We start from the raw sequence: 26,725 nt of genomic DNA on the forward strand, positions 1-26,725 counted from the left end.
CTATCAATGGGTAGAAACCCATTGTGGGGTCAATAGACCCGGGTGCGACGGAAACAGGGCCGGGGCTGACTTTGGATTACGGGTCAGTCCTTGGAAGAGTGATCGGAGTTTCGGCGGTGCCGAATTCCGGGTCTGCAAATCTCTCCAGTCATAATTGTGCCGGGCTGACTTGTTCGTGCCTGGTTGTAGTGCAATTCGCGATCAGTCGTAAGACTGAACCCGATACCGATTATTAAGGGAAGGTTTCTTTTTTAAATAATATAACTTAAAGTCTTAAACACATTTGTTCGGCATATTTTTAAGTCGCACTATTAATTATCGTATTTGCACACAGCGTTTGTCCGTATATGGCAGTCCCGCCTAACAATAATATCACATAGCTGCTGTAGTTATGGCTTGATTGCAAGCTAGTTAATTACTATATAATATTATAGTTTTCTGGCGGAACAATGCATGAATAATGAGATCGATTCATCCTCAGTGTAAACCTTTTCATCATGTAAAATAACTTTTTAAGATCTATACCATGGGCCCAAAAATATCTAACATCGCGAAAGTACTCCCATATAAAACACCCTCCGATCTGCTTCATGCACAAACCAACGTCTCAGTGAATTCCGCCACGACCGCCAACACGAAGCAGCGCCTCCATGACAGAGTCATCCAACACTACACCCGGCAACGCCTTCTTTCCCTCACCTGGCTTGTCCAAGTATCCAATCTCTACTAAATACGCCAAGTACACGCCCATGATTGCCTCCGTGATACCTTTTCCGGCTGAAACATCCTCTCCGGTCCAGTGCTCACCATCAAACTTCAACGCCGCGACGGCATTGCGGTCGTCCAGTTCTGGAGCCTTTGTCGATTGCGGGAGGTTATCGAGGACGAAGTGGAGAAGCGGATAAAGAGCATTGTCCTTTGAGTCCTCGACGACGTAGCGTTCCAGCGCGATGCGCCAGGGGATGTAATCTACTTTCTTTGTCTTGTAACCGTACGTGATTAATGTATCCAAGAACTCGTTGAATCGAAGTCGTGGATGCCCGGTCACGTGTACGACTCGGAGACCGTCGGTTAATGGGGAGTAGAATGATGACGCGACAACGACACGCGCGACGTGGTCCACAGGGACCATGTTGACTGTGTTGTAAATATCCGGAGTGAGACCGAGCTGCGTGCAGCCCTTGATCATACGAACAATAAAGTCGTCGGTATTTGTTACTATTTTCGTTATTAGCTCACTTCTCAAGAGAAACGAAAAACCCCTTAAGTACGTACTGCCGCGCTTGGACTCGCCAGTAACATAGCCTGGGCGAATTATCGCGCCCGTCAATCCTCTCCGGCCAGCCTCACGAATAATGTACTCCGCCGCCCACTTGCTCTGACCATAGCCATTTCCTAAGCCGGACTTGGACCCCTGCAAATCGTCCGCTTCCAAGACACCATCCCCTCCCTTCGCCGTAATCGCGTCTGACAAACGAACGTAATGTTCGCTATCAATTGCAGAAGTCGACGACACGAAACTGAAAATCTTGGGCTTGCCCTCAGCAGCCAATGACATGGCGTAAACGGTGCCGAGAACATTCGGGCCCCTGAGTTTGGAGTATGGGTACACCCAGTGAACTTGAGCACCATTGTGGATAATCACATCAACCTCCTCGGCCAATTTCTTCCACGTAGTCTCATCTACGCCAAGATGCACCTGCTCAAGTGATCCTGTCACGACAGAAACGTGAGAAAGGAGAGCATCGTCCCAGACACCATACGCGAGCGCACTACTCTTAAACCGCTTGAGACCTTCTTCAGGCGAAGCCGCACGGACGTGAAGAATCAATTTGATGTCCGAGGAAGCTCCGTGTTTGGCCAGGATATCGTGCGCGATGTACGATCCGAGAAAACCAGTCGCACCGGTCAACAATACGGTGATCTTCTTGCCAGGAGTAATCCCTTCCTTGACTGGTAGGTATTTCTCCGGCAATAAATCCTCGATAATGACTTTGGCGTCGGCAGCATATTCCGAGTCTTCAAATGTGCTCTTCGTGCCGCCGTTGGCACCATTGGCTTGGCTGTCTTCGTTTGGTGGCACCGGAAGATCCTTGCCCTTAATACTTTCTATTTCGGATGCAAGCTCCGCAATGGTTGGATGCGAGTAGATGAATCCCAGTGGTAAATCGACGACAAACTTCTTGCGGACCTCGAAAATCATGCGGGTAGCAAGAATACTGTGACCACCGATATCAAAGAATGAGTCAGTTGGCGTTAGTGACGCCGGCCGTTGAGGGAGAACGTCGAGCCAGAGGTCGCGGATAGTGGCCTGCGTTGCCGTGAATGCCGACTCGATAGTGGCCGTACTCGCTTTCGTGCGGCTTGCAACTGCGGCCAGTTGGACAGTATCCGGGAACGGCAAAGCGGGCTTGTCCACCTTGCCATTGGGATTCAACGGCATACGAGACAACGGAACAATGACTGTCGGCACAGCATACGTAGGAAGTTTGGTCTTCAAATAGTCCCTGATGTCCTTGATCAACCGACGATACTTGACCAATCCCTTGACAATAGGATCTGGCTCGTCGTCCAAACTCTCATTTCCTGACAGCAAGTCGTCCAAACCATTCGTGTTCTGCGGAACAACATACGACACTAAAGTCGGTTCCTCATCCTTATCGCGCTTGACGAGTGTCACGTTCTCACGAACAAACGGATGCTGTGATAAGTGCGTGTCAATCTCACCCAACTCGATGCGAAACCCACGGATCTTGACTTGATCGTCCGCCCGACCGCTGCACTCGACATTGCCATCAGGAGTGTACCGTCCTAGATCACCAGTTCTGTACAACCGATCTCGCGGTCCAACCCAGAACTCTCGCCACGGCTCTTCGCCTCCCTGGTCCTTCCAGTAACTCTCGGGTACGAACCACGACTTGACGAACTTTTGCTCAGTAAGATCAGGTAGCCTGAGATATCCTTCGGCGAGACCACCAGCACGAACATAAATTTCGCCAACTTCCCCAATACCGCACGTCTGCTGTCTGTCGTGTCTATTCACGACAATAAGCTGCACATCCAACATACCCTGACCCGCTACAATGATGTCCTTTTGAGACTGTAAAAAAGTGGGATCTTTCGCAATCGAACTGACTTCAAAGTACGAGACCGCACGCTGAGTTTCAGTAGTGCCGTACATGTTCACAATGAAGACATTCCGGGCGAGAGCTTGTAACCGGAGACAATCTCGTTTGGTCAGAATATCTCCGACAAAGAATGCGTGGTGGAGTGATGGAATCGCGGCTGTAGCTTGTGCGGATAAAAGCTGACCCATAGCTGGTGTAAGATGGGTGACTGTCGTGCCGTTCTCGGCCATCCATTCTGCCAATCGGCCAGGCGTTCCAATATCATCTGCAGTTGGCACCAGAAGTTGCGCGCCGAGAAAGAGTGGAGTGAAGATGTCTCGTTGGATGGGATCATGCGCGATACCACTGAGCATAGTAAATTTGTCTGTTTCTGAAAGACCAAACGTTTGAGACATCCATGGAAAGTAATATGTGAGAGAGAAATGACGGCCGCGGACACCTTTAGGAATACCTTCACTACCGGATGTGAAAGACAGCGTAGGCGTGCTATCTGGACCAACAACAACGCCAGTCGGCTCAGCCTTCAATTTGACTTCATCAGCCAAAATATCCTTGCCGTCAACGACACCGCCGAGAAGCGTCCCGTCGTCCTGAAGCTCCAACTGTGGCACATCCGCAAGTAAGCTCAGCTCAGTTTCAATGTACTTGCGCACCGATATCGCGAGAGAGCCCGCCTTCTTGAGAACGATTAGACCTTTCGGCTGCGCAACGTTCAAATAGATATTTTGTCTGGCGGCAGGATAGGCAGGATCAATCACGGAGAATGCGGCACCAGCCTTCAAAACCCCCATGACCGAAACAACGAGATCAACACCACGAAACGCGTACACGGTGACGACATCACCAAGAGTGATACCCTTAGCGACTAAATGATGGGCGAGAATGTTGGACGCCTCGTCAATCTGCTGGTAGGTGAATGGTCTGTCCTTAGTACAGTCGTCAAACGGGTTCTTGGTCTCGAGAACGCAGAGACGATTGGGATGCTTCTTAGCGTTTGAAGAAAAAATATCATGAATAGCACCTCGGAATTTGTCCCAGTGGAGGTCACGCGTAGGATCTGGTAGGACAGCCTTCTGGCGCGGCGTAATGCATGACATAGCACCGATTGCAATTGATGGGTTTGCTGATCCGAGCACGATGATCTGGGCAAGCTGTTCCGCGACGATGTCAATTCTATCGTTTCGGAAAAGGAGCGAATTGTAGTGCAGATGGAGTGTTGGAGCGGCACGATCGGACTCGTCGACAAAGACTGTAATATCAGTCACGAGACCTTCAATTGGCGCGAGAAGATGGCGGTGTAACTCGTCGCCCGAACGCAGAAAAGATAGGCGGAACAGAGTTGGGCTTTCTGAGGACTTTGATTTTTCCTTGAGGTAAGAAATCAGGTCCGCAAATGGTACGGACTTTGCCGCACCTTCGACTTCGAGCTAGTCAAAGTGAGTCAACTGCGTTCTTTACAATATAAAATTGGCAACTATTGCAGATTTAGAGAAACAATTAAAGCGGCTGCATACCTGGTGGACCGTTTTGAGTAGCTCAATAAATGGCAATTGGCCCGTCACAGACGCACGAATGACCACTGGCTCGTCCTTCGCGCTATTGGCACCGATGACGATATCCTCATCACCAGTCAAACGGAACACTAGGACGAAAAACGCAGTAAGGGCTATGGTGTACGCGGAAAACGACTCGGTGGAGTCGCCGTCAACTATTGCAAGTTCTTTAATGGCCTGTACCACTGGCTCGGGGAATGCAAAAACGTGTTTGGCTTCAACCACTGTGAGCGGCACAGGCCTCACGAAATCTGTCGGAAGAGCCGCGAGTGTCGAGTTCCTGAGGGCGGAGGCCCAGTACTCGAAACGAGAATCGGACAACATGGTCGAAAATAAGCAAGCAAAGTCAGCGGCCAGTATGAACTGGGCGTCACTGACAGGCGAATTGGGCAGGATGTAAGGTGAGAAGTGTGGTCGGGCGAGGTGAAAATTAAGAAGAGGTCTCGGTTTCGTTGTCGACTTCGGATCAAAATTTTGGGAATGAGTAATTAGGGTTTCCTTGTTTGTTACGTCTCTACCCCATGTTGGTAGCCCTTACCCAATATCTGTGAACGCGATGAGATGAGCTCGGCAAAGCGTCAACGGCCACGTAATAATATTTGTGCCAGATGCCGATTGGTAAATTACTACAAATGGCACAATATCCTGTCACAAACGTAATTAGAAACGGTGCATGCCTATCTATTCTATAGAACCTGCGTACTTTGAAAAGTTCAGCGAATTAATTGGCGTCGCAAACAGTAGGAAGGATGGCTGGCCTAAATGGCGCATAGTAGCATGACCCTACAGCTATTAACCAATGCACACAGCGCCACAAATTTGACTAGTGATTATAACTAGATCGTCCGGCACATTGCGGCAAAATATACTTTACGACTACTGCTTATAGATTGTTGATTTGAAGAAATTAGCTGGGGAGTGAAGGTTGATGGTTCATATATTTATCATTGGCAATCTTACTTAACTTATTATTATTTCAAAGTATTCGTACAAGGGGTGATAAGTAACTAAGTATACGGGTATTGAGCCCTGACTGCACCCGTGCTAAAGCGAATTTAGCTGTGGACAGTACAGTATTCAGAATAATTATATGTTGTTGGATGCTGGGTAGGTAGTTAGAGGAGGGCAGTCCTCCCAGCTTTGTGGGCTCATGTTATGTTAGTGAGTATGAGCGTATTGTGGACTGTCTACCAGCAAATGCAGAGCGCGTCGTTAGTGTGAGCTCTCACTACCTGACACTAGACACAGACATTTTGTCGCCAGCGCAGTTAACTACTTATAACCTGCATGTCCGCCAGCCCCCTCTCCCATCGTCAACAGTCACCCACTATTTTCTCCAGTCACACCTACCTATTCATTCCTCCCACATCATCCAAAGTTCTCATCAACAGAACAGTCGCAACACGTTCTCGTGGCTTGCAATTACTATACAAACACTTCTAGAGTCCGAAGCGCAATTATTCTCGACCATTGTGGAATAATATCTTGGGGCTACTCGGGCAATTTGCAATGTCGGATCCAGAGATCCTCAAAACTAAGAAGGACGCGGTATGTTTGTTTACTATCCTTCCACCGTAAGGTCACCGTCACCTTCCGATGATTCCGTGCTGCCTGTTTGCATGATTCGTGTGCATGATTCGTGCAACTAGGCTTCAACGAAGGATTCTTTGGGCCTGTTTATGACGAGGCATTTTTCGTGTACGGTATGGGTGGTCCATTGCGTTGGCTGGCCCAGTCTGCCACCTGAACGCGTCCACTCAGTGTCCTGCTATTTTGTCTCAATTGCTCCGCTATATGTTTAATTATTTACCTGTCAATAATCGCATATATTTGATAAAAAGCTAAAACTAACAAAATTCCAGCTCGTCGCAGCCCTGACGCAACTCTCTAACGCCGCGCAGGACGCGTCCCGCGCTTGCATCGACTTCTACGCCGCGGCATCTATCCCTGGCGCCCCGCCACTCTTCAGCATCCCGCCCGCTGCCGCGGCACTTCTTCCCGCCGCACAGATCTCATCGTCCTCGGATGAATCCACTGCTCTGGCTGGGGCCAAGAAACGTGGCCCTGCCCCCAAGAAGACTGTTGTCGTCGAGACGGTCGCGTCAGCCGAGCCAGACGAGGACGAGGCCGAGTTGGAAACGTCAGGCAAGAAGCCAAAACGCAAGCGCATTATTGATCCTGATGCGCCGCGACGCCCTCAAACTGTTTACTTTGCCTTTGCGAACGAAGCGCGGAAGTTGATTCGCGAGGAGTACCAGGCAAAAGGCATCGAGGCGACCAATACCGAGATCATTAGAGAAGTCGCTGAGCGGTGGAAAAATATGTCTGATGAGCAGAAGGAGCCGTGGAAGGCAATTTATGCTGAGCAGATTAAACGGTACGATGAGGAGAAGGCTGCGTATAATGCTGGGAAAGGGAAAGAGAAGGAGAAGGAGACGGAGAAGGAGAAGGAGGCGGCGACGAAGGTTGAAGAACCGCCTGAGAAGAAGAAACGTGGTAGAAAGAAAAGGATCTCCATAGCGCCAGAGGAAGCTGATGAGGAGGCTGCTGCTTCTGCTGCTGAGGAGCCGCCGTCCACGCCTGCCGTCGCACCTCCGCCTGTGCAAAAGCAACCAGAACTTTCGGCTACCCCGGTTGAATCCCCATCCAAGGCCGTGAGAAAGAGAAAGCATAAGCACGAGGGTGCGGCAGCGGCTACCGAGGAAGCAGCCGCGACACCATCGCAGCCGACTGCGGAAGCTGGCGCACCAACGCCAAAGGAGAAACGCAAGCGGAAGAAGAAAAGCGAGGTGGCGCAGCCCGCGGATGACTCCTAGCTACACTCGGGCAGGCAATCTTGTATCGTCAGTTAAGTCTATTGGACTTTAGTCGACTGCTGTATGGGCGGGTATGTATTGATATGTGACTTTGTGAGTGATTCTGTACACTATAGTAATGGGCTTTGGAGGAGAGTATTTTCTAATTTCACGTTCTTATTATACTAGTGTTAGTATAAAATTATTTATTCTTATGATTTGTTGTACACTATTGAAATACAAATGCAGGTATCTACTGAAGATGACTTAATGTACCTGTGATAATGATTAAAATATCACAAATCAATATATAGTATGATACAACAAAGAAATGAGATACTCATGAATCACACTGACTGCTTGCCGAGTTACACCCCACTCACATCTAACCACTGAATTCGCTGCATAGTGCAAACTCCAGTTCTCTTTCTTCTATTTCTCACCACCTACAGTCGTACTTCTCATACCACGCGCTTATTCAGCTTCCCAAAGGGCGTCCTTGTCCTGAAAACGCTCTCCCCGACCCACCCAGCCCGGCATCACCTGTTGGCGACAACACAGGGCTCGTGCTGCCGGATGGCACACCAGCGTCGACAGTAGTGTCGATGACGACTCTGTGCTTCGACGCGCTGTCGTCCGAGATGAACCGTGGGATAGCCTTCGTGAGATTGTACCTCAACAGAAGGGCTTCGGACTTCAAAATCACCTGTTGCGGAATCTTGCCGGAGTTGAGATATCCCAGGCCGTCTAGAAAATTAGCATACTCTAACGATGAACGTGGTCGTGTGGCACTTACAACCATAGCCAGCAAGAAGACCGTACACATGGCCCAAGAAGCTGGAACCCGGTAGCAGCAGTGCGATGATAACCAGTGTGATGATTGGCGTCGACCAGGTCGGAATTGGGATTGACGGGGTGACATAGATTGATGGTCTCACAGCGTAATCTATGAGTGAAAAGTACGCCATAAGCGTGAAGACCCATCCACTATATACGTATTAGAAACCTTGAAGAAGTTGAGAAGTGCATCAGAGCAGATAACTCATACCTGGCACCGAGGGTAATGAGATTCGAGGAGAATATGAGAGAAGTGATAGTATACGCTAAGCCAGGCAGGACGCTAAATACTATAGATCGACTCGTCAATATTTAAATCCTTCTACTGGGCCGAAGGCGGACTCACAAAGCAGACATCCAGCAGTGCCAATTGTGCCGGTCTCCTCCTCAAACGAAGACAACACCGGCACCAGCGCAGCAATGTTGAAAAACATATGCACGAAGTTCTGGTGAACAAGCGGGTATGTTACCAGCCTATAAATGCCGCCATGCAGAATTGCTGTTGGGTTCAGGGCAAATGAGAGGGGTAGCGACGAGTCGAACAGCAGACTGCTGAGATACAGCACGATTATGACGCCTGTTACGAGTGTCGTAAGATATGGTAGGGCCACGTAGCGGTCTTTGAGGAACTGGAGTTGCAATGACGAGCGCATTTCTTTAGGGATTGAATAATGTGTTGTCCGGTGCCAAAACAAAATCAGCTCCATAAAGTTAGCTTCCAATACCGCTCAAAACTAGCTGCATCTCTTGCAACAAACAATAGTATCCATACCTCGTAGATTTGGCTCAATTCTGGAGTGAGTCTCCACTTCAAATTTGGTGACTTATAAGTGTGTGTAAAACGTGATATAACTTGCCGACAACAACAGTAGCCTCTAGACGTCGTTGTTTCATCCAAATAAATTCACAACCACCAGCTACTCTAGCGAACCCAAAAGCTCAAACAGTTATTCTTTCCCACCGTTGATCAAAACCTAACTTACAAAATGTGCCTGTACAACCTGTCGACGTAGAATTGTAGTTGAATGGCGGTCGATAATGAAGCAGCCTTCAGGCCACGCCGCAGCGATACTTCGCCAGCTGCAGCGCCACTGCTACTTCCAGGTTTTCGCGTAGTTATAGTAAACTTTTTGTCAAAAGCCTAATCATACCTATTATATGCCGGAGCCAGAAAAATTACAAAAGTAGACAAACATTACCCACAAACTATCTAGTACTGGTGAGATAACAAGGGAAGACAAAAACGGACAATTAACGATACGAGCTCTACTGCGTTCTTACGGAGTATGACCTTGTCTCGCTACCTCTATCCTACTTGCTACTAGATACACGTGGCGTCCAGGAGGTAGGCAAGAGGGGAACCAAGGCTGACAGGGTCGTTGACCGAGTTACGAGCTGCAGGGTTAAATCCGAATGTTGTTCATACCACCAAGGACTTTGCAGGTAATATAATTAATCTCACCTTGGTATTCGTGTTCTAATTACTTGCTTTGGTAGAGGTGACAGCCGCTAGCCTAGTCTTCAAAAGAAACGACGACAGATATAATCATCATTTATGCCTATGGCATAGCCTGCGAGCCATTCATCAATATATCACAGGAAAAATGAAAAGCAAGGGCTTTGATTCCATCGACAATACTAGGAATTCTACCCGGCAGGCACGGACAAGCGTGGTACCTGCTCCTCTTCTGGAGACAAGATATTGCGGAAACGGCTACAAGCGACAATGAACAAGTGTCTTACCAGCGTGCAGTGAATTTCCTAACGGGGAACGAACCAGAAAAAAGGCTCGATATGCGTCTTTCCTACAAATCCTTCCAAGGCCTTGAAGAGTTTGCCTCAGTACCTGCATTTTCTGTCGGTGGAGTCTGGCTGGATCCTGTCGAATGGCCAGTCAAAGCAATGTACCAAGCACCAAGCGCGAACCTTGCGGGCCATGATAAAGCGGCATTTGCTAAGACATCCTATCTTGCCAAACCCTTTTCTTGACGGCGAAGGCACGCCGGCGCCGGAAGGACTGCAGTATCAGACTTATGAAGAAATTCATAGCAGCTCGATCAAAGAAATGCTGGAACATTGCAAGTCTATTGAGGCCACTGTGTTAAACTTCCAAACTATCCAGTTGGACCGTCTAGTACCCTATTACGAAGCGCTAGAAGTCAAGTTCGTAGAACTCAGCACTGCTTATTTCAAGATCGCAGTACGCCCGTTACAGGGAAGGTTCTGGAGTAGACAGTTCCACAGGTATTTTTGGAATAACTGGTACAGGCCCGGCTCCAAAAATGTTGGGTCGCGATGGGAAATTGCGTCACTTTTGTGGCCGACCAGGCTCCAATGCGACGATACCAATTTCCCGAACTACAATGAGATTGGAAAGTCATTGGAGAATACTCAAGAAGGATTATGCGTCACGATTCGTTAAGCCCAGACTTGATCTGCTGGCTTATATTATCTGTACGCGGTTAGTTCGTCCTCGTAACTCACTTGTATTTACAAGTCGAGGTATGGCGCGAGAAACCCAGCGCGCACAAAGACTTCGTTGATGATCCTAGGTCATTCTCCTATGCCGAGGAGTTCCTGGTCTTATCGACGCCATAGAGATGACTGCACAACACAGATATAATGATTTCATATGTGAGTCTTCCAGGCGTTCAACAAACCGAATCCAGGATGGAGATCGTCATTAGTTTCGGTTGTAGTGACCAGTTTTTTTTATGATCGTGCATAACCGATGTTAAATTATGAATTTATGATGTTAGTAGACACTACAAGCATGATCTTGCTGTTCACGTTGTGACTGTTGTATATATACTTGCTGTTGCGCTAATATTATCGTCAACTTTAGAGATCCTTATATGTGCGATAAAGTTGCCACGGCATGCACTGAAGCATTAATTGGAAGTTTGCTATTTTAAACTCCGAAAGCCACGGGTCAAAGAAACACACCGAGCTGATCGTCACCAGGAACTTGCGCGCTGGGCCGCGAGTAGTATTGTAACGATTTTCTGTGTTGACGATCATGATCCTAGGTCATTATCCTATGCTCGAGGAGTTCGAATCACTCGAATAACGCGGCATCGTTCCTTGCGGAGTTCCAAAGGCCATACCAAGAGGCCTTTGGAATGTATCGCAGCTCTAGTGATACCATGAGAAACCCTAGTCAGAAAGTATCACGTGACTGGGCATTTTTGAACTACATCAGGATGTGGCAAGCTACTATTTGAGTTTAGTCCCGGTGGCCGAGTGGTTAAGGCGACGCCCTGCTATACTACTTAGCAGTTTGAAAGGCGTTGGGTTCTGCCCGCGCAAGTTCGAATCTTGTCCGTGACGAATTTTTTTTGCTATTTTTCTAAAATATCAGTGATTTGGCATCTGAATGTCGGGATTTGTGTTTGGATAATACTTTGTAGGATATTTGAAGGCTGCAAACAAGTACGTGACTGCCCGTGCCATAATACTAAATAATTTGACTGAATAGAATGTACGATGCATAACTTATAACTGAATATCTGGAATACTTGAAATTGCTTGTGAAACATATCATCCTGTAACCTCAAATATGCTACAAAACTATTTGAGGCAACGCCTAAATCTACCGCTGAGTACATCATAGCTTCAATCTTCATTGCATCATGCATGTACATCAGCTATAAATACCTCGAGTGTACTATGCACCTTATATATATATTATATATATATATATATAGCGAGAGATGCTCGGTTCAACCACCCACCCCATCATGATGCGAGAATCACCAACTGATCAACCACGGGCGCAAAAAATTCCGTATTAAATATATAGATATAGTCGATTCTAACATTATCATAAAACCATTTCGATATCGTGTTTTTGCGCTCCTTCATTCCGACACACCCCATTATTGTTTGATATAAGAGCGGACCATCAGCGCTTGACTGGTGGAGGAGTGGGAGGAGGTGTTGGAAGTGGTGGCCAGCTCATTGCGATATGGGTTCTATAAGTTGAGATAGATATGAGTGGTGGATGGTGATCAATAAAGTACTGTCAATGAGAAGCGTAGCAAGCGTCGATTGGCAGCAAGGTCAATTAACAGCAAACAGAAGAGAACAGGAAGCAGGATCATGGACGCAAGAGGAGAATATATATTTACGATCTGGACGACATGCTTGCTTTGTACGACACTGACGAGCGAGTTTGCACGCGTACTACTCCCGACTCGAACTATCACACATCAACACTCAGTCTGCCGTCCGGCACACATATTTGCATATGCTTCGCGCTGAAATTATGCATAAAACTTGCGGCATTGACACGTAAAAGGGAATTCGCAACGAGATGCGTAACCTACCGACATACGGGATCGTATGAACGACGTCTCGTTCCATCATGTCTGTGCACATGACGCGCCTGGTAGTCTAGCTACGAGTTCACACTGCTGGCTGCTACAATGCTTCAAAATTCCTGCGCGTCATTCGCGAATTTTCATGTAAATATATTATTAATATTCGGATCAATTAATCGAACCAGTATGCGGGTGGTTAAAGAAGGCGCGAAATATTTGTGTCCCTCTCATGTGGGCCTTGCAGCTTTCGTCTGCTCTGTTGGAAGACAGAAAACCGAGCGCAGGTACTCATCTGAGTAGTAGAGCCCTGGAATATTATAGCAGAGCCGTCAGTAAAATTGTAGCGCTTGTTGCCTTTCTACTGAGGGGCCCGGTGTAATTCAGTAACCCGCAGTAACAACACCATCAGAATAATCTGCTACATTAAGACAAATAAAGTAACCCATTAGTCTATGATTAATCCATATATACAAGCCTTCCTAATGATGTGTTCTACAAACCAGTTTGAAACAACAAGATGCAAAACTCTGCTAACTCTCGATAATATGCCAAATGCAAGACAACAAGTTATCTATTTACGGAAATACAAAGCATCAAAATACCAATAAGCACGCAGTCCCAATATAAGAAATGCAATTATATAATGCATGAACGTAAAGTGTGCGATATATCCCTGATTAGACTATAGCACACTTGTCTTCTTCATCAAAATCATCGTTGTTCCCTTCGTTCCCTACCTTTTCTTTCAATTTGTGCCGTCTGTGAATGTGGTGATGCCGGTGATGATGATGTTCGTTGCCGCTGACAGCGCTATCGCCCTCTGGAACGCTCACGGTGCTCTGCTTGCGGCTCATACTCCGCTCTCTCCATATTTTATGCAACTTTCGGGGTGAGAGCGAGCTTGCGGACAGTGTCTCCGCTAATCGTGACTGTTGCTCAGTCTCCAGAGAGAGTTTGCTTGGAAGTTCCTCTAACCTATCTAAATTCCGTCCATCATCCACATCATCGTCGTCTTCACTGGATCCGGTTAGCAACGCAGGCACCGATCTCGTACTCAGCATCGACGTCGAAGTGGACGCTCGCGACAATTTGTCACCCAATTGGCTCGTCAATATGCTCTCGGACGAAATCAGTGGCTCGAGCTGAATAGGCTCGTCAATGTGCACCATCCGATAAAACAGTAGGTACGGCATCTCCGTCGCCATTGCGCCGCGGAACGTAGTCGACGAAACTCGAGAACTAGCTAGGTCGTCGAATATCAGCCAATTATCGCCCGCCAGTGTCGCGCTTGTAGCAGAGCTCGCATCGTCATAGCCGCCGTCACTCATTGAAGCATCAAATTGCTGCTTCATTACCTCCTGTCGACGTCGGAACACCGAATCTCGAACCAGCGAGATGTAATGCCCCGAGGTCACCGACTGACCGCGGTGACAGACGGCCGCCTCCAAAACCAGTCTGAAGTTGCCATACAATGCATCTCCTTCCGTGCTACGGTCGTCGGCCACAAATTGCGGAAATTCAATCACTTCGGGAATCAGCACTTTCCGGTTGTTGCGCACTGCTTTTCCGACGGCTGACCATGAGTATCGCTTTAAGCAAATCGCCAACACCGGGCGCTTCATTGCAAAATGCTCTGCCGATGTACTTTGTGGTGGGGCGTCGGCATAGAATGGTAGCAACTGTAAGAATGCCCAGGCCGGCAATGATATTTCGTTATTCGCTGTCCGTAGAGATGACCTCCGCCTTTGCGGCGGCTCCGGCCTGACGGTCATGTTGGTGCTCGGCTGGCTGGTAGATGATGCCAGTGAGACGGCGCTTCCCGGCGCATTCAGCGAATAATGGAAGGAGGACACAATATCACGCGCTCGCCTATGCTGCTTGACCGTTTCATCATCTCGCTCTGAAATCCTGTTCAGTGCATCCGGCCGCATATCAATTGTGCCAGATCGCGGCCGGCTCTCAAAGGACTCTTGAACTTCAACGCTCTCGACATGCGTGACGTACGCCTTTGTGGAGTTTGGAATCGAAACAGACTGCCGTCGCTCAATTTCTCTGCGCACGACCACCGAGTTTGAAAAGTATTCCTCAAGGCAGGTTTCAAGTGATATGGGAATGTCAGCCGGTCCATCCAATATCGGTACGTGCAGTAGCCGCTCATTGACAAACTTGTGGTCGTCATCCGCTGCCTCTTTTCCTCCGTGAGCAATGTCCATCTTGAGTGTCAATAAGGGCATGGCCAGTTTTTCTGTAATAAACACGAATGCTTCCGACGCGTCTTGCTGGTTATCCAAACTTGCGTCCGTCCAACCGTTCTCAGCCAAGGCAATCCTCAGCTGAGCCATAATGTCCGACGTGATGAGCTTGCCTGCTCGCAGCATGTTGACCCACATTCGCATTAATGTGGATAGTCTGCGTAATGGACCATCGTCGTACACTTTGTATAATATCGGCTCGAATGATTCTAACCTGGCATACATGGCGAAAAGTAACGCATCAAGGTAGCATGTTACGTTGTTCAAATTCTCTGCCCCTAGCATTGGTAACATAGTCGGCATAAACTTGTCCGTGGTTCGCGTCTTAGTTAGCGACAAGGACGCCAACGAAAGCGTATTCCCAGTGCTAGCGGTTACCATCGAAGCAGCGCAACTTGAGGGCGAAACCGCCGAAGATAAGCTCGACAGCGGCCCGTCTTGCACGTCGAGCAATATTCCTTCGTTCGCCTCTTGATAAAACTTGTACAATTCGACCGCCTTGTCGATCTGCCCGGACGCGTATTTAGAACGTAACACTAGCTTCGCGTCGTCGATCGCCACCTTAAATCCGTCTTTGGCTAATTCTTTTACAACTTTTGGGGCTGCACTTTCTAGTTCTGCGGATCGACTCGCGCCGGGATTCTCTCTGTAGTAATCAAGTCCGACAGATTTCTGAAGCATGTTAGCACGAATATTCCCGGGCAAAAACAAGAACGGAAGAAAGTTAGCAATTACCGCCTCAGCGCGATGACGACCACGCTTTAATTTCAGCATTTGTGCTCCGACTGTTGATATTGGTTGTGTAGCTTAAAGCGCCTGCGCCAGATCAGTCCGAAGACAACTTATACAGCTGCGCGCAAGTGGAGCTATCGGCGGTAATTTTGTCCAGCACTTAGGCCGAGATGTTTTATGTAGAAAGTCAAGGAATATGACAATTAGTACTGTGTGTTGCCGAAAATATGGCAAAAGAACTACGGACTGAGGTTACGACATTGATGGATAGCTTTGGGCACTGCCAGTTATCAACTTGTACCTGTCAGATACCAATTTGCGCGTAAATCGGAGGTCAGAATCTGAGTTTTTGGTATCGCACGAATGGGAGTTGGGAGTCTTGACTGCGGCCTGAGTCGCCCCCCAACTTTACTCAACGTACGACCTCACGTGTACTCTCACAAATATACACGCGCTTTTTGTGAATATCTGGCGTGGGATTGTTATATGCTATCTGATGGATGTTATAACTCAGCATGCAACTGCTATCTATGGATATCTGGAAGAATAGATAATTCATTTGTCAATGCGACTGAGATTAGATAGTCGCTTGTAATTGCCTAGTGGAAGAGTACGCGTGATTCACTTTTTAGGCCAGAAATCACCCAACGCTGGATATCGTGGCAAGAGCAAGCAACTCACCAGACTTACAGGACCATGTGCCAGATGATTTACAGTATAAATTATTCGAAGATGGAATGTCTTCAGTATCACGGGTCATATCGATCATGTGAGGTCGGCAAAGAATGATCCAGCTATGAGTGCAATATGCCATCCACAGATTCACCTTGTTATTTCAACTACTCATAGCATCAAAGTGTCTCTACAGGTCCAAAGCCGCTTTTGATATTATTGATACCGCGATAATTAACTGTACGTTGCCACTCTGCCTCATTTGATGCTGAATGAAACGGGGGCCCCTGAAAACTATACACCGTCACAATAATATCCCACGATTTGTTACACCACAGATATATTCTAGATGCAACTTCAAAAAGTCAGAAATGACGCTTGAATATGCCCAGCCATTCAGCATGGTTATGGAAAAATGAGGCATGGCTATTGTAACCTTAGCACAACTTGAAATACTCAGCCAGTGGTCAACTATTTGATATCTGTCACAACCTTCAAGAGTAAAACTGCATAATAGCTCGTCAAAATGAATGCGTCGCGCGTACTCCACCTTGCACTCCGGTGCGTCCAATTCATTATCAGCGCCATAATCCTCGGGGTTGTGTCCTACCAGGTTCAAAAGCTGCTGAATGTCTCAACTACAGTGCCGACTGGCTTCATTTTCACCATAATTCTCAGCTGCTGCACCATTGTATCCATCATTATGGCGGTCGTCGTTCCTGCTCCTGGATTGTCAATGTGGTATCTTTGTGCATGGGATATTTTACTCGCGCTGCTCTTTGCCGTCGGATTCGTCTGGCTTATCTCACAACTCTCGCCTTTTACGTGTGGATGGGCTGACTTTAATCCGTTTGGAAAGGATGCTTGTGGAAGAATCCGAGCAGCGATGACATTCATGCTTGTTGAGATGTGAGTAATCATCCTTGGAGGCTGACAAATGATGCTGACCAATGCCTAGCGTGTTGTGGTCCACAAGTTCGTTATATCGCTGTGTGACGTTCGTCCGGAAAGGGGCTAACGCGGGAAAAGGTATAGAATGATTGCATTATTACAACGGAATGAATGTACCAGTTCTCGCTATCATATTCGCATTGCCCTAATCAGATCGACATCATTGTGTCCATGTAAAAGAATGTATGTTGATTGAATAAATCTGTACAAAATCATACACTCAATGCTTCTGCTTGGTTCTTCTGCTTCAGAATCTTCTCAACAACCGTGACTTTGTCCTCGAACGACTGCTTCTTGTCAACCCTTTAAATTCCAGTTAGTATATCATTGTGTAGTCAAAAATAACTAGCTACTCACCTAGTGCCGATCCTAACATCGGTCTGCACACGTTGGACGCCGAGTTTATGCATTAGCTCGTGCGCCTTTCCGATCAATTCCATAACTTGATCCCATGGTCCTTCGACAGTAGTACCGGCAGAGTGCATTGAGTACTTCAGTCCACTTTGGTGCATCAAAACCTGGATCTCCGCGATATAGTTTGAAACCGACGGCGATTCCGTGCCCATCTGGTAGCAAATCAGCATTTCACGACTCATTCTCACTGAACTAACACAAAACATGAATACGGACCGGGACCACACAGAAATCAGCATTGCACTTGAGATCAACCATTTTGACTCAGAGCATAGACAATATGTGGAGAGCTGAATTGCAACGTATTGCTTTACGGGGAAATGTGATAAGGCAGATTTCAGCGACCCCGTTAGTTATCACAACGTCATTGTGACCCATTTGAATACAAATGTGCCCTAACCCTTGCTGTTGCTCGGTTAAGTCTAATCCTAACTCGTTCTAAACTACATGCCTGCGTATGAATGATATTTGCTATTTGGATTATCTACTTTGTCACCAATTGGCCTGTGGTATGGTGTTTATTTGTATTAGTTGCAATGGTAGGCGGTGTACACCGCACTGTACTTGTGGAGGCGGGCAAACAGTGAGATGTTTATCGCAGGCCCCTGATTTAACATATAGACAACCTGTTATCTGCCGCAGTGATCCGTATATTCTTCTGCAATCTCGTTTTGCCCCAAACAAGTCGCAGCCTAACCAATGGTCATTGCACAATTGAACGGTCTCATCTCTCTCCAGTGATGTAAAACGGCTAATAGCCAGTGCTTTTCGAAGGACTCATAGTGCTGCTCAATTCACGTGACGCCGGCGTCGCGCGGCATTCGCCGTCGAGAAACGGGACAGACCTGCACATGAGAGCAAATTGCCTAACGCTTGAGTCCGGCAGCCGCAGTCTCGCTAACGGCAGTCCAATTATCTAGTTATCGTACCGGCTATTTTATATAAAGTTATATAAAATGTAACTGTGTCTGTCTCCATATTAAGCAGTCATAAATTAGTCGCCTGTAATAAACATTTGACACTGGTCATACGGATACGAATTCCGCTGTTCGTGTTCGTTCACGCCACAACCACAAACCTTAGAGACTATTTTTCTTTTTCCGCCCGCCTTGTTCCTTTCTATTTCTCCATCCACATCCTCAAGAAGTCCACCACACCACTTGTGACCATGTCCGAAGAAATAACTATCAGCGTCAATGCCACCGCACAGAAAACGTATCTGACATACGAGAACGTGAAGTCTCACACCACCCAGGATGATCTTTGGATGGTCATTCATGGCAAAGTCTATAATTGCACGAAGTTCATTGACGAGCATCCGTAAGGTTACATTTGGCATTGAGAATATGAAGAGATGTACTGATTGTGCTTTTACAGTGGCGGTGAAGAAGTTTTACTTGATGTTGGCGGCTTGGACGCGACCGACGCCTTCGAGGTAACTACCTAATAATAAATCCCACGCATTCCAATGGTTTTCTAACCTATCGATTGTAGGACGTCGGTCACTCCGAGGAGGCGCGAAAGATTTTAGATGAACTATGCATCGGCGAATTGGATCCTTCGGTGCGTGATATTTATGTAGCCTCACATCTGAAATATACTAACGCTATCACAGGAAATTGTGTCTAGTGCAAAGTCGCCGTCGACATCGGACGGCACAGTCTCAACTTCGTCTAGTGGAAGGTGAGTGTATAAGGTATTGCAGAAACAATAAGATAGCTCATGGTATATTATTAGTGGTTTCTTCAGCTACATTGCTTTCGCCGCAGTCATTGTGGCTGTTGGATATTACGTCTATATGCAGTCTTCATCGGGGGCTAAAAGCAACCTGGTCTAAGCGGAGTAATACGATTACGGAAATATGTAATCTTCAGTAAGCATTTACTTTCCGAAGCCGTCATACATGAGCAGTCCACGTAACATGAATTGGCGTCGAATTTGATAAGCATGGGTCTCAGGATGAATGATATCGACGTTGTTGTCTTTAGAATGTTGTCTATCGGTTGTTCTTAATAGGTTCTCAATGATTTTTTTTGTCATTTTTTTCTTTTGTGTCATATGCTGTATTATTGTATCTAATTCTTCATGGCTTTTATTACTTGATTTTATTGGTTTTTATGCTGTTCATATCTAGGTCACTACCCGATCATAAATATCAAGGTTTCCGCGATTGATGGTTCAATCCATGTTATGGACATCCATCGCTCATTGCTCTCGGGTCCATACTGCGCATGCTGTCGGCAAACAACTTTGTCGCGACAGTTGATATACATCCGCTACAATATAGAATGTGAACTGGAGGGGCCACCGATAAACTGCTATAGTAGCACGCCATGTGAAGTCACTTCAAACGCTACGGGTCGGCTCTCAGAGCCAAAGGTATTTTTGCCACGTACACGTGAAAATCATATCAACATATGCTCAGTAAGGTCGCTGAGCCCTAAATAAAAAATCTCACTGTATCACTTAAAAAAAATTTACTTGTTTACTTTCGATGCTCACAGGACATTGGTCAGCTCTGACTGAAAGGACGGCATAGTCGATTTCCTTGAGGATCGCTGAGCGATTCAGTCACTTTAATGATTCCGGGTATATCATTTCTCATTCTTCAGATACTTTGTAGTAAGGTGCCAAATTACCACCGTAGTCAATTCCAGACATCCGGGAATGTGATAGATGGAAGTACACCTACAACTGCATCGGTGTTGTCTAGTTATCGCACGTGATCACTGTTATTGTTTACCGTCCCAAATGTCATTCCAAGCCACCACTGCAAACATCGATCTATCAATAATAAATTCCCGTGGGGAATTTTTAAAAATTGCAGCCAATGTCATCGGATAGTGAATCCTCCAACGCATCGTCGTCAGACGCCGCAGTCGTGACCTTCAATTCCAAAACCGTAGCGCGCTTGTTCGCGGAACATTTCGACCGACCCGATACCAGAGTTTCAGCCTCGGCTGTCGAAACCTCCGCGGAATATCTTCGAATCTTCACACGCGAGGCGATTTGGCGGACAGATAAGGCTTTGAAAGATGCGGTTACTACTGCAGAAAGCCGGGATGGGAAACAGACGGCTAAGGTTTCAGGCGCGAGGGCGAGGATGATGGGTGCGGAGGATCTCGAGAGGATTGCTGGGACACTGGTGCTTGATTTCTAAAGGTCGATTTTGGTCCTTAGGACAGATCTGACTATCAGATGAACAAATGGTGCAAGTTAATTGGAAATGATGCCATTCGAGGCCTTCCTCTTCGACGCGAGATCTACAATATGGCGAGGCCATGAATCTTCTGTATGGAGGGAGCAAAACTTGCTGCGGCATACCACAATGGGAAAGGAATAGGCCGTCAGTACTGCTATGTGTCATATATACATAATATCGGATAGTGAGATGTGAATTTTGGCCCGATCAAATGATTGTGTATAAAAAATCGGCAGACAATTCACATTATCAAACCTATACTACATGAACAAAGCTTTTACCGCAATTGCCTCATATCCAATGACATTTTGAATTAACCGGGCTGACCCTCCTATATCAAATGCATGCAATGATAAACACAACATAACCAACTGAAATCCAACGAATTCCTAAATGACATCCAAATGTTAAATCCAACTGAGTGTCTAGCGCTTCAAATGTTATCAAGACCTAATTGCTTAAGTAGGTCAGGATGTATCCGTACGCCGATTCTGTCCAACCGTCTCAGCTTATTCAGCGTTCCATTATCCGTTGGAAACAAATTTTGGCTAGCCATATATTTTGTCAGACGTGGAACGTACCCTGTGTGCGGTGATGCAGCATCTACTGCATTCAGCAGTATTGATACTGTCCGCAGGTTAGGCGAATCGAAATTCGATTTGCTTCCTTTGGTCTCAGCCTCCTCGCAGACCTTGAAAAGCATGCTGAAAGCAGTATCAACATCGCCATCATCTAGCAGCCTTTGTAGCAGCGCATTTAGATTTTTGACAGATCCTCTCATGTTTAGCTGAGGCATAATCTCATTGAAAAGGACCAGCGCACGGCTCGTCGATCCCTGCCGAAGATGGCCTTCCAAAAGCGCCGTGACAGTGCGACGCGGCACCGGAACAAGTTTCGAGCCTGTCAAGAAGAAAATATCCGCCATATGCATATCTTTTGTGATATCAATAAGACCGACAGTCATAGTGTGCAAGACATGAGGCGTGAATGGAATATCGTCGTCGCGCATTTCTTTCAAAACACTTCTCAAAGCTTCCTTGCCAGCGTCGAGAATCGGCTGGTCAAGGTCTCTGTGTCCCGTGAGTGCCGCGTGCATCGGCCGACTGTTCTTGTCCAGTGGCACTCTTAATAAATATAGACGGTGGAATGTCGCGTATAGAATGATCGAATATGTCGCGGCATCCTTCTTCACTCTATCGCTTTCCATAAGTTTGACTATCTCCAGGGCTTTATCCAGATCATTCTCCGTGCGGATAAAATGACTGATAAACATGTTGTATGTTATGCTATCCATACGGAGTCCGCTAGCACGGACTTGATGGAAAAGTTCCAATGATTCCTTAAGTTGTCCTGACTTGAGGCGGTATTTGAATACAATATTGTAGAAGCCGATCCGTGGCCGCACAAGGTACTTTTTCGTTTTCTGTCCCTTTGCCAACTCGCCACTCACTCGATATACAAACACTTTCCCGGCTTTTATGTCCTCCAAAAGCGCCTCAGCTACTTCCCAAGCACCTAGTCGATAATACGCATCAAGGAGAATCGTGAATGCGTCTCTATTGATCTCGCCATTGACTATATATTTGTTGAATAACGCATCTAACACCCGCTGCCTTGACACAATATCCCCGCTTTGCACGATCACTCGCGACGCAGCTAGAAGATGCGCGTTGAGTGTCTCGACCGAATAGTTTTCCAACATGCCCGCTTTCTGCATGTCTGTCCAAACTGCGGCGGCTTTGACAGGTAAGTTCACTGACATGAACCTTCCCATAAACACACGCCCAATAACATCAGGCTCCTCACCCCAGCTATCACGATTCACCGGATGCATACGTTCGTACATCTGAATCAGATCGTAGTAGCCTGCTCCCTTTATGTGTTCCACTAGCGCCAGCACTTCAGAACTATATTTATTTAGTGGCTGCCGATCAGTCAAGTCACCTTCCTCTTCATCGTTGTCAATATGTTCTTCCACCGGTTTGGAAGGATCTTGTTCTGTTGCGGTCGACGCTGACGAATATCGTCGAGCATCCAAGTCCGTCCGTATTTGCCGCTGCTGCTGATGCGAAATGCTTGGCCTACTTCCAACGAAACACATTAGACTACTACACCATCTCGCCTGGTTGGAGCGGCGGATCTTTGGCGTAACAGGACAATTCGCGATAGACAATCCTAGTCCTGTCCAAGAGCACGTCGGCATTCCACGCAAGGTTGCTGGACTAGTAACCACTCGTCGTAACATTTCGCCTCAATTGACACTGTAATCGCCCAGAACCGATAGTCAACAGATTATCCGTGGTTCCAGTTGCGAGTGTTCGTTGTTCGAGCTGTAAAGACGAAACTGCTTGCACTGAATCAGCAAACCAACAATTTGAAAAACTTCGGAAAGCCAATTTTCAATAATGTCACGTGACACACAGAGTGATACGTGACGCCGACCATATGCCCTAACCCAAAATTATTTGATAGCCTGATTATTAAAAATCAACCCTAATTTCACGTATAAATGTGCTCTCCAACTGCATGCATTAGACAGGAAGTCTAGGCAGATTTTGATACAAACGCTCCACACAGACAGAACAAAATGTCGAGGTCTTGGTAATATGCTTGTCGTATCACGGATCAAGTTCAATATATCGAAGGTCGGGTAGATAATGGCGAATGCCAATATAGACCCCGATGTTGCGCGCTGGCACGGACGGGACACTCGACAGTTGGCGCCTCGAGCAGTGTCCGGTAGAGATAACAGCCGAGAAGCAGTTCTTCGGACTCAATTAGACCAGAAGCAGGAGATTTTTGAGGGAACAACACCTACTGTTAATGGAGAGTCCGTTTTTGTCGATACTTTAATAATTGGTGAGTTAGGAGTCTCAACAGATGTTGGAAGATATATTGCATCCTATAGCCAGTGGGACGACATTAAGCCAGCTTTATGGTTGAAATTATTTGCGCTCACACATATGTGCACTAGGTAACGGTCCATCCGCACTCGTGCTGTCGTATCTTCTCCACGGAAATACACCATTTTATGACCCAAATACAGAACATGGCCCACATCCGGATTCTGTTCTGCATTCATTATTGGACGAACTGTGCGGCAAAGATAAATTCGCCGGACAACATGATCGACATTCTATATATGATAGTGTCCTTCACAATCTTACTTTGCAGCAATATCTAAGGTACACTCAACGTACCTCTGCCCCGCAAGTGGTCGCCCCGGTGAATTATCTTCTCGATACCCTTGTAGCACCAAATATTGACATAGACATACACGCAAGGGAGAAATCTCGCGTGCGCTGGATTCTGAAGAAAGAGAATGCTATTGGTCACTTAGTGGTCGGATCCAGTTTCGTGCCTGGGGGTCAATGGGCAGGACGGGACGTGCCCTCCAAGACGCTCAGTTACGCGGAGATGCTCTCTCTCCCTGGGTTTTCATACTCAGAATACTACAAATCGACATATGGAAAAGAGATAGATCCTTACTCCCGACCAATAAGGACTGACGTCGCTGCATATTATGCTATGTATCCATCGCGGGTGCAAATTAGTGACGCAGTGTGCGCGAATTGTACAGTTTTATCCCTGCACAGGTCAGAAGGTAGGACTGGCAACATGTTCAAGGCTATCATCCAGAATAACGATACCGCCTGCTTGCAAATCGTCACGGCGCGGAATGTGGTACTAGCCACTGGTGTATTTACCCATCAAGTCCCGCCTGATCCCATCCTCTATCCTATCGTATCAAGGCAACATGCGCGTAATCACTATGAGCAGACGAAAGTTGACAGTGACGGCGCTGTGCTTATAATTGGATCAGGATTCTCGGCCGCTGATGCGATATTGTCTGTCCCTGACAATAAGAAGATCATACATCTGTTTCAATGGGACCCAAAGGTTCGACCATCGCCGTTGCGTGCGTGTCACAAAGAGACTTATCCCGAGTACGCCAGTCTATACAAGTTGATGCGGTTGGCTGCTGCCTCTCGGGGGAGCTCGAGTAATTGTGGTTCGTCCTATGGTCTTGCTGGCAGATACGAAGGCTTCGCAAATGGTTCGATTATTGAAGCGACAACCGATACAATCAAGATTTTGTTGCCGTCTGGCGTGACAATTGAGAGACGTGTATCTGAGCTGAAGACTTACGTTGGACGAATTGGTGTAATATCTTACCTCTCATCCAAACTACGCACAGAGGTCGGCGTCGGTGCAGACCAGATATGGGCTTCCAAGAACTCCTTCCGCAAGCGCATAAACAGTCGCATGGAACGTTGGACAGCAGTTGGTACCATACAAGCAAGTAGAGATTTAGAAAAGCATGTGAAAGACGGGTATTATTTTCAGAAATGGACCCATGAACTTGGAGAACTGGCGTGTAAAGTCCCGGATTTTGAAGGCTGCAAAGTATATATCAACGATTATGCAACCAGTCATGGCCTTGAGGTTGCGGCTGGTGTCTTCGTCATAGGCAGTCTTGTTGGCGATTCTCTTGTACGATATGTTTTGGGTGGATGCGTAGCTGTTGCCGGGAACATCATAGAACGTAGAAATGCAAGAAGGAGAATCAATTGAATGTGATCTTGAGATATTATTACTTCTTAATCATTCTTTTGGCGTTTTTGGGGGTACTACTAAAATTTTCCCGGAATGGGAATTTGGTCTCGATCTTCTCTATCTATATTGATGCATAGAAGGTTTTGATTTTAACTATAATACATTAAGTGATTGTAAGTGCATAGTGCTGCTACTAGATAGGCAGCTAGAGTCTCTTAATCGCCTTCTGACCTTGTTTCAAATCAGCATGCCGCTTTTCTTCTACTCGTGACAAGAAGTCCTGCTTATGTAGATATCCGCCTTTATTGTGCCTTTTGAGATCATCTTCAATGCCTTCCTCTTCCACAAATCCTTGCCAGTCGAGCTTCGATTTTTCTAGTGTGTTAATCTTCGTAGGTTTGCCTTTCGCGGCCATGGCCTCTAATGAAGAGCCCTTCCGCTTCCGCGGTCCGCTTCCTAATTTAGGCTTTGTTGCATATTGTGTCGCACTATTTCCACTCTGGGCTGTTGACGATTCGTTTGTGGTGGCATATTCCTCCGACTTCTTCGCCTTCTCTCTCTCTGCCTGCTGTTTAAGATATGCTTGGCCTACGGCAGAATTGCGATGTACTTTCTTCTCTTTCGTAATAATATTTTTGGCGAACTCATATTTTTCGGTTATCGTGATCATATCGTCCTCTTTTACCGCAGTGGCACTCGACAGTTCCGCTGATCTGCTGGTCGTCAAGTCTGAACTTGCTGGTCCACGCAGAGTTGCCCACACAGCATCCGCATCAATCGTAGTCTTTGAACCCGATAACGCAGTCGACTTTCCTCTACATCCATTCGGTTAGTTTTGTCTAATCAATTGTTCAAATTACATGAAGCGAAAACAGGCATACTCTGATCCTTCCACGATCCTTTGAGCCCGCGTGAGAATTCGCATGCCTTCAGCAGCTTCATCGTCCTCTTCGCCTTTGCTTTTCTTATTTTTTGATTTGTGACCCGGTTTCGCCTTGCGCTTTCGACTTACTCCTTCATCAATATCCTCATTCTGATGAGCGTCAGCCTCCTCATCGTCCGATGACGAAAGGTTGTTGTCTGCAGCTGCATTGGGATCGAAGTCTTCGTCTTCAGATTCCCGGTAGTCATCGTCTTCAGGAATGTCTACTTGCTGCTGTTCATCAGGCATCTTTGTTACTGGCATCGACCAAGAATTCTCAGGATCCGGAAGTTGATGTCAATAAATGCTAGACTTCATGGCTGCGTACCCTTGACCCTGGGACAAGGGAGTGTAGGTGGATTAAAGTTTCGCCAGATCCTTACCCATT

The 26,725-nt window shown here is 46.9% G+C and overlaps 12 protein-coding genes and 1 non-coding gene across 13 annotated transcripts; 7 read left to right on the top strand and 6 right to left on the bottom strand.

The window, feature by feature from the left end:
• Nucleotides 1–396: 396 nt before the first annotated feature.
• V1513DRAFT_478303 (uncharacterized protein) lies at nt 397–5,097 on the bottom strand. The gene is made up of 3 exons (XM_066900268.1): nt 4,643–5,097; nt 1,276–4,555; nt 397–1,218 (listed from the first exon to the last, which is right to left on the bottom strand). Exons 1-3 carry the CDS (start codon nt 5,003–5,005, stop codon nt 608–610), a joined length of 4,254 nt encoding a protein of 1,417 aa, XP_066754676.1. The 5' UTR covers nt 5,006–5,097; the 3' UTR covers nt 397–607.
• An 830-nt stretch (nt 5,098–5,927) lies between these two features.
• On the top strand, nt 5,928–7,801 carry V1513DRAFT_441205 (uncharacterized protein). The gene is made up of 2 exons (XM_066897484.1): nt 5,928–6,229; nt 6,544–7,801. Exons 1-2 carry the CDS (start codon nt 6,191–6,193, stop codon nt 7,495–7,497), a joined length of 993 nt encoding a protein of 330 aa, XP_066754677.1. The 5' UTR covers nt 5,928–6,190; the 3' UTR covers nt 7,498–7,801.
• On the bottom strand, nt 7,654–9,187 carry V1513DRAFT_312618 (uncharacterized protein). Its single transcript, XM_066894662.1, has 5 exons — nt 9,086–9,187; nt 8,660–9,014; nt 8,525–8,603; nt 8,273–8,463; nt 7,654–8,223 (listed from the first exon to the last, which is right to left on the bottom strand). The coding sequence occupies exons 2-5, from the start codon at nt 8,964–8,966 to the stop codon at nt 7,955–7,957; spliced, it is 846 nt and encodes a 281-aa protein (XP_066754678.1). The 5' UTR covers nt 8,967–9,014; nt 9,086–9,187; the 3' UTR covers nt 7,654–7,954.
• A 1,437-nt stretch (nt 9,188–10,624) lies between these two features.
• Nucleotides 10,625–11,215, top strand: V1513DRAFT_441210 (uncharacterized protein). Its single transcript, XM_066897485.1, has one exon. It carries the CDS (start codon nt 10,677–10,679, stop codon nt 10,854–10,856), a length of 180 nt encoding a protein of 59 aa, XP_066754679.1. The 5' UTR covers nt 10,625–10,676; the 3' UTR covers nt 10,857–11,215.
• Nucleotides 11,216–11,542: 327 nt separating this feature from the next.
• V1513DRAFT_t37 lies at nt 11,543–11,643 on the top strand. The gene has a single exon. It is a non-coding gene; the product is annotated as a tRNA-Ser (tRNA).
• Nucleotides 11,644–13,008: 1,365 nt separating this feature from the next.
• Nucleotides 13,009–15,933, bottom strand: V1513DRAFT_312810 (ubiquitin carboxyl-terminal hydrolase-domain-containing protein). The gene is made up of 2 exons (XM_066894663.1): nt 15,623–15,933; nt 13,009–15,559 (listed from the first exon to the last, which is right to left on the bottom strand). Exons 1-2 carry the CDS (start codon nt 15,659–15,661, stop codon nt 13,313–13,315), a joined length of 2,286 nt encoding a protein of 761 aa, XP_066754680.1. The 5' UTR covers nt 15,662–15,933; the 3' UTR covers nt 13,009–13,312.
• Nucleotides 15,934–16,930: 997 nt separating this feature from the next.
• On the top strand, nt 16,931–17,295 carry V1513DRAFT_441217 (uncharacterized protein). The gene has a single exon (XM_066897486.1). The coding sequence runs from the start codon at nt 16,995–16,997 to the stop codon at nt 17,202–17,204; it is 210 nt and encodes a 69-aa protein (XP_066754681.1). The 5' UTR covers nt 16,931–16,994; the 3' UTR covers nt 17,205–17,295.
• Nucleotides 17,296–17,321: 26 nt separating this feature from the next.
• Nucleotides 17,322–18,000, bottom strand: V1513DRAFT_441219 (YkoF-like protein). The gene is made up of 3 exons (XM_066897487.1): nt 17,873–18,000; nt 17,600–17,808; nt 17,322–17,545 (listed from the first exon to the last, which is right to left on the bottom strand). Exons 1-3 carry the CDS (start codon nt 17,912–17,914, stop codon nt 17,455–17,457), a joined length of 342 nt encoding a protein of 113 aa, XP_066754682.1. The 5' UTR covers nt 17,915–18,000; the 3' UTR covers nt 17,322–17,454.
• Nucleotides 18,001–18,330: 330 nt separating this feature from the next.
• On the top strand, nt 18,331–19,293 carry V1513DRAFT_441221 (cytochrome b5-like heme/steroid binding domain-containing protein). Its single transcript, XM_066897488.1, has 3 exons — nt 18,331–18,976; nt 19,034–19,091; nt 19,151–19,293. The coding sequence occupies exons 1-3, from the start codon at nt 18,825–18,827 to the stop codon at nt 19,283–19,285; spliced, it is 345 nt and encodes a 114-aa protein (XP_066754683.1). The 5' UTR covers nt 18,331–18,824; the 3' UTR covers nt 19,286–19,293.
• Nucleotides 19,294–20,389: 1,096 nt separating this feature from the next.
• V1513DRAFT_441225 (centromere protein X) lies at nt 20,390–21,179 on the top strand. The gene has a single exon (XM_066897489.1). It carries the CDS (start codon nt 20,487–20,489, stop codon nt 20,814–20,816), a length of 330 nt encoding a protein of 109 aa, XP_066754684.1. The 5' UTR covers nt 20,390–20,486; the 3' UTR covers nt 20,817–21,179.
• V1513DRAFT_441226 (uncharacterized protein) lies at nt 21,019–23,210 on the bottom strand. The gene has a single exon (XM_066897490.1). The coding sequence runs from the start codon at nt 23,101–23,103 to the stop codon at nt 21,292–21,294; it is 1,812 nt and encodes a 603-aa protein (XP_066754685.1). The 5' UTR covers nt 23,104–23,210; the 3' UTR covers nt 21,019–21,291.
• Nucleotides 23,211–23,390: 180 nt separating this feature from the next.
• V1513DRAFT_441228 (uncharacterized protein) lies at nt 23,391–25,595 on the top strand. Its single transcript, XM_066897491.1, has 2 exons — nt 23,391–23,717; nt 23,833–25,595. The coding sequence occupies exons 1-2, from the start codon at nt 23,516–23,518 to the stop codon at nt 25,431–25,433; spliced, it is 1,803 nt and encodes a 600-aa protein (XP_066754686.1). The 5' UTR covers nt 23,391–23,515; the 3' UTR covers nt 25,434–25,595.
• V1513DRAFT_441230 (bucentaur or craniofacial development-domain-containing protein) lies at nt 25,522–26,689 on the bottom strand. The gene is made up of 2 exons (XM_066897492.1): nt 26,297–26,689; nt 25,522–26,230 (listed from the first exon to the last, which is right to left on the bottom strand). Exons 1-2 carry the CDS (start codon nt 26,599–26,601, stop codon nt 25,621–25,623), a joined length of 915 nt encoding a protein of 304 aa, XP_066754687.1. The 5' UTR covers nt 26,602–26,689; the 3' UTR covers nt 25,522–25,620.
• Nucleotides 26,690–26,725: the final 36 nt, after the last annotated feature.

Source organism: Lipomyces chichibuensis (genome assembly GCF_038497645.1).
Source record: "Lipomyces chichibuensis strain CBS 12929 unplaced genomic scaffold V1513scaffold_8, whole genome shotgun sequence".
In the NCBI taxonomy this organism is placed as follows: Eukaryota; Fungi; Ascomycota; class Lipomycetes; order Lipomycetales; family Lipomycetaceae; genus Lipomyces; species Lipomyces chichibuensis.

Coding starts and splice junctions, on each gene's coding strand:
- V1513DRAFT_478303 (XM_066900268.1), bottom strand. CDS start 5,005: ATGTTGTCCGATTCTCGTTTCGAGTACTGGGCCTCCGCCCTCAGGAAC. Junction 4,556..4,642: donor TACTCAAAACGGTCCACCAG/GTATGCAGCCGC, acceptor CACTTTGACTAG/CTCGAAGTCGAAGGTGCGGC. Junction 1,219..1,275: donor TGGCGAGTCCAAGCGCGGCA/GTACGTACTTAA, acceptor TAACGAAAATAG/TAACAAATACCGACGACTTT.
- V1513DRAFT_441205 (XM_066897484.1), top strand. CDS start 6,191: ATGTCGGATCCAGAGATCCTCAAAACTAAGAAGGACGCG. Junction 6,230..6,543: donor TCAAAACTAAGAAGGACGCG/GTATGTTTGTTT, acceptor ACAAAATTCCAG/CTCGTCGCAGCCCTGACGCA.
- V1513DRAFT_312618 (XM_066894662.1), bottom strand. CDS start 8,966: ATGCGCTCGTCATTGCAACTCCAGTTCCTCAAAGACCGCTACGTGGCC. Junction 8,604..8,659: donor CACTGCTGGATGTCTGCTTT/GTGAGTCCGCCT, acceptor GTCGATCTATAG/TATTTAGCGTCCTGCCTGGC. Junction 8,464..8,524: donor CTCATTACCCTCGGTGCCAG/GTATGAGTTATC, acceptor ATACGTATATAG/TGGATGGGTCTTCACGCTTA.
- V1513DRAFT_441210 (XM_066897485.1), top strand. CDS start 10,677: ATGAGATTGGAAAGTCATTGGAGAATACTCAAGAAGGATTATGCGTCA.
- V1513DRAFT_312810 (XM_066894663.1), bottom strand. CDS start 15,661: ATGCTGAAATTAAAGCGTGGTCGTCATCGCGCTGAGGCG. Junction 15,560..15,622: donor GTCGTCATCGCGCTGAGGCG/GTAATTGCTAAC, acceptor AACATGCTTCAG/AAATCTGTCGGACTTGATTA.
- V1513DRAFT_441217 (XM_066897486.1), top strand. CDS start 16,995: ATGGCGGTCGTCGTTCCTGCTCCTGGATTGTCAATGTGGTATCTTTGT.
- V1513DRAFT_441219 (XM_066897487.1), bottom strand. CDS start 17,914: ATGGTTGATCTCAAGTGCAATGCTGATTTCTGTGTGGTCCCG. Junction 17,809..17,872: donor CTGATTTCTGTGTGGTCCCG/GTCCGTATTCAT, acceptor ATTTGCTACCAG/ATGGGCACGGAATCGCCGTC. Junction 17,546..17,599: donor GATGTTAGGATCGGCACTAG/GTGAGTAGCTAG, acceptor TGGAATTTAAAG/GGTTGACAAGAAGCAGTCGT.
- V1513DRAFT_441221 (XM_066897488.1), top strand. CDS start 18,825: ATGTCCGAAGAAATAACTATCAGCGTCAATGCCACCGCACAGAAAACG. Junction 18,977..19,033: donor AAGTTCATTGACGAGCATCC/GTAAGGTTACAT, acceptor GTGCTTTTACAG/TGGCGGTGAAGAAGTTTTAC. Junction 19,092..19,150: donor ACGCGACCGACGCCTTCGAG/GTAACTACCTAA, acceptor TATCGATTGTAG/GACGTCGGTCACTCCGAGGA.
- V1513DRAFT_441225 (XM_066897489.1), top strand. CDS start 20,487: ATGTCATCGGATAGTGAATCCTCCAACGCATCGTCGTCAGACGCCGCA.
- V1513DRAFT_441226 (XM_066897490.1), bottom strand. CDS start 23,103: ATGTTACGACGAGTGGTTACTAGTCCAGCAACCTTGCGTGGAATGCCG.
- V1513DRAFT_441228 (XM_066897491.1), top strand. CDS start 23,516: ATGGCGAATGCCAATATAGACCCCGATGTTGCGCGCTGGCACGGACGG. Junction 23,718..23,832: donor TGTCGATACTTTAATAATTG/GTGAGTTAGGAG, acceptor TATGTGCACTAG/GTAACGGTCCATCCGCACTC.
- V1513DRAFT_441230 (XM_066897492.1), bottom strand. CDS start 26,601: ATGCCAGTAACAAAGATGCCTGATGAACAGCAGCAAGTAGACATTCCT. Junction 26,231..26,296: donor AGGATCGTGGAAGGATCAGA/GTATGCCTGTTT, acceptor GAATGGATGTAG/AGGAAAGTCGACTGCGTTAT.